This window comes from Paroedura picta, chromosome 6 (assembly GCF_049243985.1).
Source record: "Paroedura picta isolate Pp20150507F chromosome 6, Ppicta_v3.0, whole genome shotgun sequence".
Taxonomy (NCBI): Eukaryota; Metazoa; Chordata; class Lepidosauria; order Squamata; family Gekkonidae; genus Paroedura; species Paroedura picta.
Genome location: NC_135374.1, coordinates 71,241,956 through 71,259,860, shown reverse-complemented (window position 1 = coordinate 71,259,860; position 17,905 = coordinate 71,241,956). Strand labels below are relative to the sequence as shown.

At 40.6% G+C, this 17,905-nt stretch overlaps 1 protein-coding gene across 10 annotated transcripts in view; it reads left to right on the top strand.

The window, feature by feature from the left end:
• Window positions 1-17,905, top strand: part of IL1RAPL1 (interleukin 1 receptor accessory protein like 1) — a 937,510-nt gene that overhangs the window by 140,705 nt on the left and 778,900 nt on the right. For all 10 annotated transcript variants that reach the window (XM_077342993.1, XM_077342992.1, XM_077342999.1 and 7 more), the window contains exon 2: window positions 2,341-2,446. In XM_077342993.1, the coding sequence (XP_077199108.1) occupies window positions 2,365-2,446 (82 nt within the window). In that variant the 5' untranslated portion in view covers window positions 2,341-2,364. The remainder of the gene's footprint in view (window positions 1-2,340; window positions 2,447-17,905) is intronic.

The following is a 17,905-nucleotide window of genomic DNA, read 5'->3' as shown; positions in this document are numbered from 1 at the left end:
AACAAAGGCCAGAGGGGTCACTCCATGTTGCCTCCCCCCTTTTTCAGCCTGCCATTATGTCCAGGATTTTGGGCTGGATAGCCAATGCAACCCATTGAGGGGCAGGCTGCGGTGGGCTTCCTTGTGGTAGGGTGACCATAAGATGGCAAGATTATCTTCCCATGCTTGCTCATGCTCAGTGTTGAATAAAGGCTGTGGCCAAATATTTTCTGCCGAATTATGGTTGTCAGTGTCCTCATTATTTATTTATTTTTATTTATTTAGATTTCTATACCGCCCATTTCTTTGCAGCTCTGGGTGGTTTACACTGAACATTATATAACTTACATGGAACATTATACAGACTATAACATCAAAACAACTTTCAATAAAGCATCAAAAGATTACAAAACCACATTTATAACAGTAACATAGGGAGAGTCATGGGCAGGCATCGGGGGGACCAGCAGGTGTTCTGTTGGCCTCAAGCAAATCCCTGGTGAAGGAGCTCCCTCTTGCAGGCCCTGCGGAACTGTGGAAGTTCGGGCAGGGCTTTGATCTCCTCAGGGAGCTTGTTTCACCAGGTGGGGGCCAGGACTGAAAAGGCTCTTGCCCTCGTTGTGGTCCGACGTGCTTCTCTGGGGTTAGGGATCCACAGCCAGTTGGAGGTGGCAGAGTGAAAGACTCTTTTGGGGGTATAGGGAGGGAGGGAGGTGGTCTCTCAGATACATTGGGCCCAAACCACGTATGGCTCTCGCCACCTCCCAGCCACAGAGAGAGCCCTTCGTGCCCCGACTGCCATCTTCCCACAGCTGCCACTGGGAGGCCCTTTCCTTCCCAGCTTGGTCCACCGCGCAGCGAGAGTCCTTCCCCGCCCACCTGCCAGCTCCCAAGGTCTGCAGCCGCTGCAGGGTCGCTTCCCTTTTAGGCAGTCAGTATCCCCCTACAAGACAACGATTGTAAAGAGTTTTATTAGATACAAAACACCTGAGAACTGATCCCTAAACAAACAAATGTATACATACACAACAAGAGTGCACATTTATTTATCTATTTATTATATTTGTATACTGCCACTCCCATCAAGCTGGCTCACAGCAGTTCACAACATACAGAACATTCCATAAAATGTCCAAATATTTTGACATTTCAAAATACAATAAAATCCCCCTAAAATCATATCCCTTACAAAAGGTATATGGGAAAAGGACATTCAACCTTTAATACAGATTTTGAAGTCTGGAGAGGTCGTGGAGGAAAAAGAAGTCCATCAAACAGTTGTAGGGGTATTAAGTACTTGGCACACTTTCCAAAGACTTGGGTTGGTCTTTTTATGAGAAAGATTATGAAGTTTGACTTTGACTGGACAGTTTGAAGATGACTTGTCAAAATCTGGTGGGAAGATTATTTGATAGTTTTTGCATTTTGAAAAAGAACCAGCTGTGAATGCGGGAATTAAGTGTCCTCTTGATGGTCCATCTTGGGTGGCTTGGATATTAGTCTGCTGTTACCAATGGCTAGATTGGATTAATGGTACCTAAGGGTTATCCAACTGTCTATAAATGGAAATGGTCCGCATTGCTGTGATAAAATGTCCCCTGAGCAGGGGATATGATTGTATTCGGTATGCCTTGGGCCTATTATGCACGGCCGCTGAAACGGTGGCATGGAGAATGAGGAGGAGGAAGAAGCGAAGCAAACCGATTATGCATGGGACGGAACACAACGGCGGCAAAACCCAGAGTATCCGATTATGCACGCAGATACTCCGGAGCCGCTTCTGGTTGCGCCCTGGTCCCAGGAAGCTCCACTTTCTTCCACATCTCGCTAATGTGGCTTTTTCGGCGGCATACGTTGACTCTGCACCTGGTTGCCGCCTGCAGCGTGCATAATTGGTGATTTTAGCCGCTGCCATTCCACCCCGAATGCAGACTTTCCACTCCGTGCATAATGGGCCTTGGAGTTGGGCAGACACAGGGTATGTCAGGATATTGGGTGTTATCCTTAGCATTGAAAGGTTTTTTGTTCTTAAGAATGATATCCCACTGAGATGGAGGAAATTGCATTTACTCAGTTTCTAATTTCATCACATCCTCCTTCTTTCCTCAGTTTTCTAATGTTTTGGCTGAACCCTTTATGAGATTCTCCAAGCTTTAGATTGCCTGCTACTTATACTCTAATAAAGGGATGTCTATAAAACAACTAAGTTAAAAAAAATGTTGGCTTCTATCTAAGAGAGTCTCGGCTAGAATGTTCCTCACAACTTTGGGTTCCAGGATTGTATTACTCTAGTGTCTTTAAATGTCATGTTGCAGTCAAATACAAGCCAGTGTTTCAAGATCTCTGTCTCTTTGTGTTTAGGGAACAGCCTTGGAGAACTGGAAGATGAAAGCGCCTATTCCTCACTTAATCCTCTTGTATGCTACTCTTGTTCAGAGTCTGAAGGTTGTGACCAAAAGAGGTTCAGGTACAATTATTATTTCTCTTTTTTAAATTAATAATGGAAATGCATTTTCTAGTTTTTATATAAAACATCATTATGGATCCAAAACCATGTTGCGAGAATTTGCAGTACTTCTTTCTGAACAGAGATGTTTCAAAAAATTCTTCCATCATGAATGGGCTGTTGCTGTTGCTTACACAGGCACTTACAACTATGATTTTATAGAGATAGAGAGGCCTATTACTACAGATTTTCAGAGCAGTAAACCTTTAAACTTGACTTCAGACTTTGTGCCCACCTTTAGCATCATTCTTTTTCCTCTAGTGTGTTTATTCTGCAGCTACAATTTCAAAACACATTTTCTAAATTGGGGTGAAATATCACTTGTGGTATGTTGGAGATGGTGTCCAAAGATTTTTGTTTTAAATTATGCTGCCCTATCACAGCTGCACAGTAGTGTCTAGCAACCTCCTTCCATTTAAATCCTCGTGGTTCAGGTTTAGCACATTTATTTTAACGTCAGTTTGTTGTATGAAATGAAAGTGAAAGAATTACAGGCAAAGAGGGGAAACCTGATCTTAAAATTTACATGTAGCTGCAAAGCTTCATTTTCCATATTGCAGAACACTAGGGAATTCTCTGCTGTGTTGGTGGCCACTGTGAAAAATGGGAGTCACACAGTCTTATAATATGAGAGAACATGTTGAATGTATAGAACACACTGACACCGGCATTGCAAGCTTTAATGGTTGGCAAAATATGTGTATGTAAGTATAGCCATGCAACTCCACCATGCTTTGCACAGGGCTGCAATTTATATGGGAAAGGAATCCTCTAGCAGAAGATCCGGAAATATTTTTTAGTCTTTTCTCACTAAACTGAAAAACAAGTAGAGGGATATTTTCACAAATACCCTACTGGTTTTCTCTTTGCGATGCTCTCATTTGATCCTGCACACTGGTTGTGATCTTGGCAGGTTTTTTTAGAACTTGTCCTGTGAAGATTACTTGGTCCTCCAAATGGATAGATCATAAGCCATTCTTAAGTCTGGCAACTTACAGAAGGGCAATATTTTAATCTTAGGCTTCTGCCCCCCCCCCACATTACTGTTCACTGAAGCTTGAGATGGAAAATGTTTTCAAAACTCTGGGCTTGCTATTCCAGTTCCTGTTTCTCTTTACATCTCATATAAGTACTATGCTGACAATTCCCCCCCCCCCATCACCACTTTATTTTGTTTGGATGCAGGACTGAAATCCCTTTTTCTGTTCGCTTTTTGCATTGGGGATGCTACCATTTGTCTCCTCTCTGATGATCATTTTAATACTGCAGGGATTACCTTGTTCAGTTCTATTTGCCCTGTAATTTTTTTTTTTTAATTCAGTGATCTGAGACTAGTAATAGGCTAAAATCTCTAGTCTCTTGTTAAAAAAAAGAGAGAGGGGGGAAATGGAACTTGCACACTGATAAAGGGGGAGGATGGTGGAAGGTGCAGAGTGAAACAATATTGCTCTCGTGAGGGACTGACCTTTGAGGTGGCAACAAGGTGAAGGAGAAATCTGATGGATTTCAGCTTGGAAGCAAAACAAGGAAAAAATCAGCACAAAAGCACTATCAGAAAACTCGGGGAAACAATGACCTGAAAAAGAACTAAGTGCTGAAGGAGGAAAATCTGTGCAGAATGACAAAGAAAACCTGAGAGACATGCACAGTAAAAGTGAGGGGAAATGCCCATGAATAATGCTTTAGGATGCTTAGGGCGGATACTGCGTTGAGCAGGGGGTTGGACTAGATGGCCTGTATGGCCCTTCCAACTCTATGACTCTAATAGGTCATAGTGTCCTCATTAATGAAGAGAAATGTGACTTACTTTCTAACAGCATTACTGCATTCCTTGGTGTTTTAGCATAGTGGCCACTGAAGAAAACAAGTTAGCAGTTATTGTTGTCAAACAAAAATAGTGCTGAATTGAATTGATGCACTCCTTCATATTCAAAGAGAAAGGTAGGCTTTTGAGAGATATTCAAAACCCATTTACAAACCTCCTAGCATTTCTGTCCTTTTAAATATGTTTACATTGCTGATGGGTAGCTGCTTCTGTGATAATTCAGTGTCTCCTTATCATTAATAGTGGATTATTCCAGTAAATCCTGGATCTTATAATAAACATGACATAGCTATTCAAAACTGACTACTTGAAGATGCCCTTAATGCGATGTCAGTAAGGAAGAATATATGTCCATTGCTTAGGCCAGTGATCCCCAACCTGTGGGCCGCGGCCCGGCTTGCGGCCCGGGAAGCTTCTTACTGCGGAAGGGCGGGGAGAGGGAATCAGGGCCGGGCCGCACCCGCGCATGGCGCATGGCGCATGGCGCATTCACGCATCCCTTTTTTGATGTTCCCCTTTTGCAATGGCAGTTAAATTGTTCTATGGCAAGACTTCTACTTGGTTATATTTCTAGTCACATGGCTATTAGTAACTGAGTGGAAATACTCATAACTTGCCACATTCTCAATGTTGTGAGACAGCATTGACATTATTGCTTTGAAATGTTCCCTCTTCTTCCAAGTTCCCACTTGTTTTGAACACTTTTGAACCATTATGCAAAGGCCTGTAAAAACCAATTGAAATGGAATATTTCTTAGAACAGCAATGCTTCCCATTTTAGCTAAGCAACAGTTATAACGAGTGTACTATGTCTCAACTGTATCTTAAGTTAAATGCTATAGAGCAAGTAAGCTGGTTCACTTTGTGGTTGATTACACAAGTTCTTTGCTTTGAAGCCTGCATGCTTGACTTGTCATGGAGCTCCCAAGGGATAGTTGCAGTGATCTTTCTGATAGCAATTATAGCTGTTGGTGCTTTTTCTTAATAAAGGTGTTCATGGTAATGGGAACAACTTAATTTACTGGAGGAATTGGTATCCTTAACCACATCCTTGTGACAGATAAGCATTGGGTTGGAATGGATTTCAGCTAATCTTTGATTTAAAAAATACAGTGTTAGACTAGATTCAAGTGGGTAGCTGTGTTGGTCAGACAGTGTTAGACTAGGGCAGCCTTTCTCAACTTTTTTACCATTGAGAAACCCCTGAAACATTCTTCAGGCTTTGAAAACCCCCAGAAGTGGTGTAATCATGCAGAATATGGTTGGGAAGCATAGCTGTATAAACACCAACTCAGGGCCCCTCTCCTTACCCTCTACAGTTCCATCATTGGCCATTTTGGGAAGGGTAGAGGTCAACATGAACATATATGGTCATATCACCTAATAAATGTTTAATAAATTAATATTTGTGTATGTGTGTGTATGTGTGTGTCTAAGAGTCTCAAGTGGTCTGGGAGCTCTCCTGTAAGTGCCTTGTGTGCAAGCTCCCCTGACTCAAACAGGCTTTGGGAGAGGTGGATACCACCTCCATTCATTCATTCATTCATTCATTCATTCATTCATTCATTCATTCATTCATTCATTCATTCATATACTGCCTCTCTTGAGAACCATCTCAGGGCAGTTTACATAAAACACAATAAAACCAGATAAATTAATTATGATACCAGAAATTAAAATTATAATATTAGACAACTGCAGCTGATTACTATGACACCAGCCTTTACTGATGGTGATTTGACCATATTGGCCCAGTTGATGTTAAAATGGAAGGAATCTCCTGGGATATGTTGGCCTCAGGGTGAATGCTGAGACCCCTCCCCCCCCCCCCAGACCATGTACTGCTTCCCCAGCCAGGCAGGCCTCCATCAGGCTTTGTTCACATGGTCATGCCTGGTGCTGCTCCCAAATATGGACCCTTGTCACTGCTGGATGGACCAGCCCAGGAAAGGCCATAGGGATACTATGTCCCTGTGTCTTATAAGTTAATCTATTTTATAGATGGTTCTTAAAAGAGTATTGTTTAATCTTATTTATTTATTAGATAGAATTATATCCCACCCCACTCCTGTAATATGGGGCTTGGGGTAGCTAGCAACATTAAAAAAAACATACCATTAAACCATAGGGTTCATCACTAAAGCAGATTAAAACTGTTTAAAACTTCTCCTGGTACTTAGAAATAGTCCAAAAAGAAAACATCCGGCATACCAATAGCTGCTGAAAATTAAAGTATTAGCCAGATGCCTACTGGAATGATCTGGTGGCATTTATGTAGAATGTTTTACTTTGATGCACTTGGTGTTGGCATTGATGGTTTAATTTGGTGTTGGCATTGATGGCTTGATCTTGATTGTTTTTTGTTCTTGGAGACTGCTTCTTTCTCCCCTCACCTTCCTCCTAGGAATTTGGTAAATTTATAATTATACTGCTTATTGGTTGCTACTTAATACTCTTTAAGCAGATGTTATGAATCAGAGTGCTATAACACAGCATCCAATGTTTGGTGAATATGCTTGGGTGCAATGAAGATTTTTTTAGTGTGGTTTAATTTTTTAAATTCCTATGTATAGTTTTGAAGATGTAAATCAATAGACTAATAATGATTACATTATTATAAGAGTCGATTTTATGTGAATTGGGAATTCTAAGGAATAGTGATAATTATGGTTGTAGAGCCAGGGTGCACGTTATTTATGGTTGATTAACATTGAACGTAACAGTGTTATGCCACAGATAAGTATATAAATTAAGTTGGTCCACATTGGTTACCCATAACCCTTATTTAAATCTCTCTACAATCTTAACAGTTACAGTACAATCCTAAGCAGAGTTATATTTTTCCAATTCAATTGGCTATTAATGAGATAAAGCAGTCTCTTGAGGGCACATGGAGCCAAGACTCACCTTATTTTTAAATACTATGCAAATCTTCAGTTAAATGTTTAATGTTACATCATGCTTTACAAGTCACAATGAAAATTTATATTGTCTTTAAGACTGCCAAAAAAGAGAGAGACTACTTAGAGCAGTAGGGTTGTGATCTGAGAAAATTTTTGATGGCACCAAATTTGCATAGAACATCCTTGTCCCTTAAATCTGAAGACCACATAGTTAGTCAGTTTATTTGTTACATTGACCAGTGTTGACAATGTAATAAAATGAAATAAAAACAAATAGTCATAATATTTAAATCCAATCTACAGGTCAAAATACAGTAATGAGGAAGGGGGTGGCAGACTGTAAAGTAGATATCCCAAATTATGATTACTTGTTCAACCCATTTTTGACAAATATTTCATTTCTTACAGACTATAAACTATAGCACTATAAAGCTATAGCACATGAGATGGTTGGATTTTTATATTCTAGCAGAAGTTTAATCAGAAGTTTCAATGGACTTAAAAGCATAAAGCAACATAACAAGGGACTAATCCTATCCTCAGCATAAAGTTCACACTTTAAGAGTGTGTGAGAGAGCATTTCTACCACATTGGTCAAACACAGACATTTATGCAACTCTTTTGGTTGACGTTGAAATCTATCAAATCTATCAAATAGAATGGCAGATGGACGGGCATCAAATTGTGCTGTAGAGAAGGCCCATTTAAATTTAGATGAAATAATATCAGACAGGTAAGAAGCTGGCACTCTATTAGTCCACAGAGATAACCATTTCTACAGATTGGGTAGTAGTGACGACTCAGGTTGCATTTCAGTATTAAAAAAGCTCTACTGGATCTAAATCCGTTGATGACAGTTTTCTTATTATCCTGGAGGACCATGGTGGATATGGCATTGCAGAAAGAAACTGCAGTAAGAGTCCAATCAGTTTTAGATGCACTATTAACCAATGGTTGATAGTTGTTAGCCAGATCTTAGTTTCTTCCTTAGAGAAGCCTGCCTCATGTCTGAGTTCAGCATTTGATATACATTAAATGACATTAAATAAGGCCCTGAGAAAAGATTATTGTACTCTCCCTACCTACCATGATGGTTATATAGCCCTAATTGAGTTCCATACATAAGTTGGGATAAAGATTTAGCCATAAATGGCAGCTGGGATATAGCCACTTCCTCTCATTCTGAAAAATCTGAGAATGACATTAGAGATTGCATTTGTATAACTGATGTTTAATTGGTCTGTTTGACATTGCCAATTGCACGTTTTAAGCCTATTTTGGTTTGGGATGGAAAACCATGGGTGTTTCAAGAAGACTGAATAAATGAGTTAGATTTTATAGGCCACCAGATTATACGATTCTTGGAATAGACACGCTTCTCTCCACTGGTTCCTGGGAGAAAATAGTGCCAGCCACCAGCATTTTTAAAAAACTATCTCAATTCATTTCCCTTTGCTACTCTTATAGTGACTGAATGACAATTTTAAAAATAGCATTTCTGTTGAAGACTTTGTGTTTTCTGTTTTTTCTTGATATGGTCTGTTATTCCTTTTCTTTTGCAAAATGAGGAATGAAGAAGGAAAGAACGGCAGTTATTTTATTACTGACGACTCTTTTGGAGGGAGGGGACTGGAGTAGCTGTTTTTTGACTAAACGAGACCAAAATGGATGAGTAGTTAGTACTTGTCTGTCTACTGAAGACCCTCAAATTTTGAGCCAATTAAATCAATTGATTCAATTCTAAGGGTTCGTGAACAACATGCCCCAATCTTCCTACTTAAAGTAAAGGTAAAGGTATCCCCTGTGCAAGCACCGAGTCATGTCTGACCCTTGGGGTGACGCCCTCCAGCGTTTTCTTGGCAGACTCAATACAGGGTGGTTTGCCAGTGCCTTCCCCAGTCATTACCGTTTACCCCCCAGCAAGCTGGGTACTCATTTTACCAACCTCAGAAGGATGGAAGGCTGAGTCAACCTTGAGCCGGCTGCTGGGATTGAACTCCCAGCCTCATGGGCAAAGCTTTCAGACGGCTGCCTTACCACTCTGCGCCACAAGAGGCTCTTCCTACTTACAGAGCTGCAGCTGTGACTGTGTCAGAATGAAAACCAATGTGTGAATATAAGTCAAATAAAAGAACAATGTCATTTATGTATCCAAGGATCCTTGTGGCAAAATGATATATCCATAGGTCACTGTGCAAGTCTCAAACTAACACCTCCAATGCCAACAAAAGATTGCTTATAATAATTATATCTATCTATATCTAGATAGATGAGACACAGAGAAAGAGAAACATAATCAGGTCCTGTAGGAGTTTACTGTGCTAGTCATCTCATTCTGTGTGGCCACATTTATGACCATTCCAATGATTTTGGCTCAAAATTTAAGCGGGCAGGCCAAGCCTTATTCTTACGCAGTCTGTGACCTGCTCTGTCTATATTCTGCTCAATCTTCCTGACTCTACCTGTTTTCTTGGACTGACTCTACAGCTATAGCATCAGCTTTTTTTTTTTTTTTTTACTTCTGTGCCCATATGAGTTCAGCTGTTATGTTTGGATTATCTTCCTGGTTTATCACTAAAGGTCTTATTTACAGAATTTCAAAAGGAACTCAACCCCCCCCCCATAATATGTGCTATTTTAACACTATTTTAATTTCAGTGACTGAAGATATAAAGATTTTGATATAAAGATTTTAAAATTTTACCTTAAATGAAAACTGGATAAGCAACAGACATTTATTTCATCAAGTAAAGTATTTATTTGCACAAGACTTGTGTTAGCTAGTTTATTGAGATAGCAGCTTTCTGTTTTGCTAAATTCTCCCAATTTCCCATTTGTGAATTGAGTGATCAAAAATGTCCACATTCCAGTCATTTGACTTACTGTTTATCCAGGGCTGCCAGGTCTCTTGCTCAGTTGGGGAGCAGGGGGGAAACAAGTAAAAACCAAAATTGTGACATTATTTCCAAGGGCAAATCCAGAAGTGACATCATACTGCCTTATGCCATGTGATCCATGGTGTGATTCTATGCCTGGCAAACCCTGGGTAGAAAGAGCCACACTGTGTGTGTGGCTCATAATGCTTTTTTTTTTTTTTTAATGATCCTAGCAGCAAAGCTTCATATTTGTGCTGGACCTTCCATAAATAAAATAAATCCTCAAGGAAGGTTACAATATGAAAAACAATACTAAATAATTGAAAATAAAAATAGGTGGTGAAAACTTTAAAGATATTCTAGAATAAAAAATTTCAGTTGACGTCAGAAAGCTTCTATACCCACAACAGAACAAAACAACTTCTGAAGAATGTTGATGATTACAGTTTTCTAACATCCTTATTTCTTGAATGCGGGTTTCTCACAATTAAGTTTCCTCTGCCTGCTCCTGAGTCGAAGTCTAATGGAGCTCTTCTGCCAGGTTTGTGGCTGAGGCTGGGGTTGGCGAGGTAGATCTATGCCCCCCCTCCAGGTATGAGTATTCATCTTACCTCCTTCCCCTCCTGATAGCGGGGGATGGGGAATGGTTTTCTGCCATGTTGGGGACTATGTTTTAACTGCATTTTTTTTAGCGGGGTTTTTATGACATGTAACCTGCCACGAGCCAACTCGGGAGTGGCGGGAAATAAATCTAATCTAATAATAATAACAACAACAAGGCTTCCCTAGTTGACTTCAGAGCATGAGGCACAACATATGGGCGGAGGCAGACCGCCAGGTACCTTGGACCCTAACTATTTTGGGCTTAAGGTAAGGCCAGGACTCTGTATTCTGACCCAAAAACCCAGTGGCAGCCAATGTAACTAGACAAGATAGAAATAATATAATTATGCAAGACAAAAGTAATGTATTTGTTATGGCCAGCCCCAATAAGCACCCTAGCCTGTGTACTTTGAACTTATTGAAGCCTCTAAACCAGTGGTCCCCAACCTTTTTATTACCGGGGACCACTCAACGCCGGGGACCACTCAACACCTTTTACTGAGGCCCAGTGGGGGGGGGGTAGTTTACTCCTCTACTCTCAACCACTGCCCTAACGCTCTCTGATCGCTATGGTAATGTTTAAACATCCCTTCAAAATAAGATACAGACACGCCACAACAACAATGACCATAAGGAATATTTTATTTTCATGGAAATTTTAACTCCTGACAATGACAAATCAATGGGAACCCTGAGCTTGTTTCTCTGCAACGAGACAGTCCCATCTGGGAGTGATGGGGGACAATGACACCCGAAGCGTGTTGTAAAGGGCTGGGGGGGATGAAGTAAAGGTCCGGGGGGGGGGGAGAAGGCATCCTTCGGGGCCCACCTCCAATTAGTCGAAGGACCACATGTGGTCCGCAGCCCATAGGTTGGGGATCGCTACTCTAAACCATATTAAAAGGCAACCCCATGTACAATGTGTTACAGTTAAAGCTGTAATTTATCAAGGCATGTGTGACTGTGCCAGGTCTATCTTTTCTAGTAAAGTTTGTGGCTGGTAAGCCAGTCTATAACAGAGTAATGCACTCCTGCCTGTCATTGTCACCCAGGTCTCCAGGGTTAACAAGACACCTAACCTCACGTCCAGATTTTTACCATGGTTCTTTAGGGGGAACATAACACATTTCCTGGAAGTTTAATTCCAACACCCTTGGGCCCCTCCCCCAAATATCCAAGAAGTTCCTAACCATGTGTCTTAGCAACCCCTGTTCTCTAGCATCTTTAAAATATGGTGTTTGTTATTTCGCTGGTTTTATTTGGTGTTTATTATGTTGTCTTGTTATACATCAAAATATAATTTGGACATTAAATTGAAAGGTGATTAATAAATAAAATAAGTGAATATCTGTCATAAAACTAAAGTTTTAAATATATATTCTCAGAATCATGAAGGGCAAATACACGATTAAAACACATGGAAGGAGGGGGTCAGTAGTTTTATTCTTCTAATAGGATAGCAATCTAATGCTGACTTCCAGCTTGGTCCTAAATTTAGTACCAGTGCTATGTACACAGCTGACAAATTAATACAAAAGTTGTTTACTCAGTTCTTGATTTCTGCACCTGCCGATTAATGGAGATTTCTACGAAAGATCAGACAAGAATGTAATGAAAAATGTAGGGCAATGTGATGTTTCAATGTGTCTTTTTTCACCCTGCGTAATAAAAGTGAAGTTCTTTTCAGTAATTCAAAGCACACACTTTGTTTATACAAAGGCACAAAGCTCTGCTTTCTGCTTCTCTGTTGGCATAATGGGTTCCCTTTGATAAGATGAAACTAAAAAAATTAGAAAAATGACTGTAGATTATTCAATATTCATTCTGATTGTATGTTTATAACAGCCTTCTCCCCCATTATGTTGCCTAAAACACAAAAGTATTTGGGAAGCAATAGAGAGAAATGGTAGAAACTGTTCATCACATCCACACGCTAAAATAAATGTTGAAGTCACTATAATTCATTTCTTGAATCAGCATGTATGTGCAGTTTGAGGCATCCAGGCAGCTTCTGCATACATAGATAATTCAGTTCAGTTCATATGAAAAGAATGTGTAAATGGATGCCTTCATTTAAATAAAACTGTCCTCATGTGTAAGTGTTCCCAGTATGACCAGAACAATCCAGTTTCCTAGATTAGTACAATAGGGAATATCGGTTTTTCTACCCTCTGTTCTTATCTGTTGTTTATTTTATTCATATTTAAATTTATTAACCACCACTCCCATACATGCTGGCTCAAAACAGTTTACGATAAAAACTGTTCACAGTAGGGGGGGCCCTAAGAAACTGAGGGAGAAAAGTGGAATAGGAGGGAAAGGTTTCCATCTCAAAATGTATGCAAAGGGCATGGGAAGAACAGCCTTTGACAATGTAATGGAGCACTCTTACATGTAGAAGGAGTCTGGATACATCCTGGAATTGCAAGTTATCCCCAGACTACAGTTCTCTTTGAGGAAATGGCTGCTTTGGAGGGTAGATTCTATAGCATTATACCATTCTATAGCATTATACCATTATACCATTCTGAGGTACTGCCTCACCATCTCCAGGCTCTAACTGCCAAACCATAGGAATTTTACAATCCAGGGCCAAGTTTCCAATGACTGCTCCTGTTGTGCCAACTCCAGACCATTTGATAGAGATAGATGGTACTGGGACTGAGATTGTTGCAGCATATGCTGTTGCTACTCCTACTTATGCTTTTGTGGCTCAGCCAAAGGCCAAACAGAAGCTTTTGGGGGGTAAAATTTGGAAAGAAGCTCAGAAGAGTCTTCAGCTTCCCTCAGGGATTCATGAAGTATTTGAGGGACTAGAGGAAGAGCCTGATCTTAGCACTAATTCTCCATTTCCACCTTAAGAGTCCTTTAGGGCAGCGGTCCCCAACTCCTGGGCCGTGGACCGGTACCAGTCCATGGATCAGTCAGTACTGGGCCACGGCTCCTCCTCATCCTCCTCCCCGGCTGCTGCCTCGGTGGCTGCCCTGCCACTCTGCTGCTGGCTCACCTTTGGTGTACTCCGGTGGCTGCCATGGCTGGGGCTCTCCCTTGGCGACCCCCAGCAGGTGGCAGGAAGTCAGGGGCGCCGGCGAGAAAGCAAGTGGAGCAGGGGCTCAGGCGCCGGCAGTGTGCCTTGGCAAAAGACTCCCCCCCCCCCCGGGCCTCAGTATAATTGTCAAGCGTTGACTGGTCCCCGATGATTAAAAGGTTGGGAACCACTGCTTTAGGGTGAACAAGTTGAGATCTTTAACAGAATTGTGCTTCTCATTGGTTATAGAGTTTGGTTGATTCAGTTAAAAGTTTGGGGTTATACTGTACCTAGAATTATTTCTGGAGAATCAAGATGGTGCTGCTGCCCTTGCAACTTGAAGATGGCTTTGTATTTTGACTTTGTTTATTCAACAACATGGATCTAGGTCATGGTAGCCTCAATGCTAGACTAGTAGATTGGTCTCTAAAGGGTCCGTCCTTAAAACCAACTCAGAAATCCCACTGACACAAAACACTGCAGTTGATTATTATTGGAAGCGATGTGGGATGTGCATATTATGCCGATTCTACAATAACTCTGTTGGCATTCAATAAGTAACTGAGTTCCATTCAAGTTACTGATTATCATTTACAAAGCTTTCCATGGCCTTAGCCTATATATATATATATTCAAGACTGCCATTCTTGGCAGCTTCTCACACTTGAGCAAAACTTTCTCAGCGAACTGGGGAAAAAACCAACAATAATGGCTCTTAGACCGATTATGCATGGGCAGGAAGAGCTGGGCTGGCACCTGCATGACAACAGGGCTAATCCCTGCTTATGCACAACGTCAGCACCAGCCCTCCCCCCTCCTGGCCCCAACCTGCTTTAGGGCTTCTGATAGCCCATGGCAAGGGAATGCTTTTTGTGCAGCAGTCCCATTTTTGCCGTGGCCAGTCCAGTCCTGTGCACCAAGGAAGAGCTGGGCCTTCAATGCCTGGCTTCTCCCCATGCTATGGTGGCTGGAAGGGGACTGAAAATGCCCCACTTAGCTCTGTGGCACTTCACATTGGGTCCCTCCCCCTCCCAGTTTGCGATGGGTGGGATTGTGTTCTCATACAATCCTACCTTCCTGCAAAACAAAAAATAACCCTGCCACTCCCCATGCACGGCAGAACCTTTACAACTGTGTTTGCCATGGGGATGCATTTTGGTGGTGGAACTGTTCTGTTGTCAAAACATGTCCCCTGTGGGGATGCAGAAAGTGGTGGACCAGCTCCTGGACCACCAGAGCCAGTTTGGTGTAGTGGTTAGGAGTGCTGACTTCTAATCTGGCATGCCGGGTTCAATTCTGCGCTCCCCCACATGCAACCAGCTGGGTGACCTTGGGCTCGCCACGGCACTGATAAAACTGTTCTGACCGAGCAGTGATATCAGCGCTCTCTCAGCCTCACCCACCCCACAGGGTGTCTGTTGTGGGGAGAGGAATGGGAAGGCGACTGTAAGACGCTTCGAGCCTCCTTTGGGTAGGGAAAAGCAGCATATAAGAACCAACTCTTCTTCTTCTTCCATGGGGAAAGGGCTGATCAGCTCTGCCACAATGAATTTGCAGCGGCCTGGTGTTTTACTTGAGCTTTACTTATTGCAGACTCCACTTGGTAGTATAACCTCCACAAGGAAGGTTTCATACTCCTATCATTCTGTAGAATGTATAAAACAGAAATATTCCAAAAGGGATTCTTATCAAGGAAATAGGATTGTAGTATATTGGAATGGACCAGGAGGGTGCTTTTATAAGGGTATATAAAGGTTGTTTGTTGCTCTATTTGTTTATATCTTATTTTTGCTACCCTGACTTCTACTTTTGTCATCTATTTTCAGTAGTTGTATGGTATGTCATGTTTTCACCTCCCCCCCCCCCATGGATTGTATTCCAATTTTTGTTATCCTGCTCTTATGATATTGTTTGTTCCATACCATATGTTGTTGGATTGCATTGTTTCTATATTTTGCAATCCTCCTTGAGATTTAGTTAGAAAAGTGGACTATAAATGAAATCAGTCAATCAATAGTGATGTGAAAACAAGTTAGGTCTCAAATATAGTTCTTATGTATGAGAACATTATTACTTGTTTTGCTGATTGCAGACCAGACAGATGTACAACATGTTCCTGCTTTGAATCTGATTAAGGTCTTTCAAGTTCAAAGTATGTACCCTACCCCACAGACAACTTTGCCAGTCTTTTTTTTTTAAATGAAAGAACCTATTTCTAAAACAGAAAGGAAACCTGTGGTGGTTCCATTAGCAACTAGCTATGCCTCTTATTTATGTTTAGCCAACTTTATTGAAGTGTGTTCTAAATAGCTTGGCTCCCATGGTTTCTCCGAAGGTATCTCATTGTGCAGCTCAAATTAAACTCTGAGCCAAAATAAAAACAAATGTGCTTCTTGGTAGGCACATGTTTTACATCCCTGGTAATTTGCAAGAATTTTGTTTAACTCCAGCATGGTTGCTGTAATTTTGTCTGCATATGTTCCAGAAAGAAGTGCTGTTTGCTAAACTTTATTGTATTCTTCCTCCTGATTGAACCATGAGGCACCTATTATGGAGAATGAGGATTCATTGCAAATGAAGAGTTGAAATACTAATCAAATGAGATGCAGACCAGAGACGGGAGATTCAAATGGTTACCAAGTTGCTATCATTTTTTTTTTTACCATGAGGGATGTTTAATAAAATAATTGAACACTGCAATGCCATCTGGTGGCTCTACAGAGCTACTAAACAAACAAAACTGAAAACAAGGTATGTAGAACCAGGGGGAAATACAAAACAAAAATACAAAACAAGACGGGGGAATGAATAAAATAAATCTTAGATATAGTTAATCTGATAATCAATAATTAGAATGTTTTCTGGAAAGCTGGAGAATTCTTGGTTTTCAAATTAATTTAAATTACACATGTTGCTTATTCTACAGCTACTATACTATGCTGATGTTTGATTCCAGTATTTTATATGTTTTAAATGTGAAAGTAATAAAAGTGGAAGGGGGGAGTTTTCCTAGGCAAACCTTTACCTTTTTTAGTCATTTCTTAAACTGGCTACATTATAAGTATGCAAATGCAGCTAATACTTCAATGCAGCAACCTGGTTGCTTTGAAAAGCATTGCATATTACCTTTCTTCCATAAACTCAGGCAGATTCCCTGAATAGGTGGAATACAAATTTGTTAAATAAATAACTATTGACCCCTACCATCTATAATTTCCCAAATCTCAAGGCTTTTTTCATGTCGAATTGTGAGACACATCACCAAGATTTGTACTATGTGCAAGATTTCTAGATATCTACTTCCTTAATTCTGTTTCCTGGGCTAGATTAATTTTCTTCCCCATTGCTATGTGCAAGATTTCTAGATCGTACAATTTTTAGATTGTACTATGTGCAAGATTTCTAGATATCTACTTCCTTAATTCTGTTTCCTGGGCTAGATTAATTTTCTTCCCCATTGCTATCTCTGTCTTGGTTTCCTTCCCCATTCTTGCTGTGGTTTCCCTACTCCCTCTTCATCTTGTTCTTTACCTTCCACCATCTTCTTTTCCTACTTTCATGCCATTCATATGCAAATGCAAAAGAGACAATTGCAGATGTTCATGCGCAAACATGTATCCTGATGTTATTTCTTTATAACTGTTTCAATTTGTTTCATGCCCTTGCGATAGGATCTATATATTTTTTGTTCAGCTTTCAAATATTGTTTGATAAGCATTGCTACTCAACAGGAAGCAGAAGATATAATCAATCACACAGTCTTTTGCCATGATTTTGACTGTTTAAAATCTTTTCCAGATTAAATTTGAAAAATGTATTAGTGTATCAACTGAATGGCATAGCGCTAAATATTATCATGCCTCTGGCCATTCCTCACCTTCTTGCTATCTCGCTGTAGTCTGCCACCTTTTTGTGATTCTTACACTCCTCAAGTGCTGCTGGAAATGGCGGAAGAGAGCAACGTGGTTTATACGCACTTCTCTTCCACCTGTCAATCAAGCCAGGCAACCAATCTCCTTTCTCCTTTTTTTAAAGGTCCCACGGTGCCCTCCAATTTTATTTATATTAATAGTTCTCCATTTTAAAAACTATGGATATAATCATAGATGCATAGAGCTTTTTATAACACCACTTCTTATGGAATCATGAGTCTTGAATCTTTAAAACATTAATCTTATTCCTTAT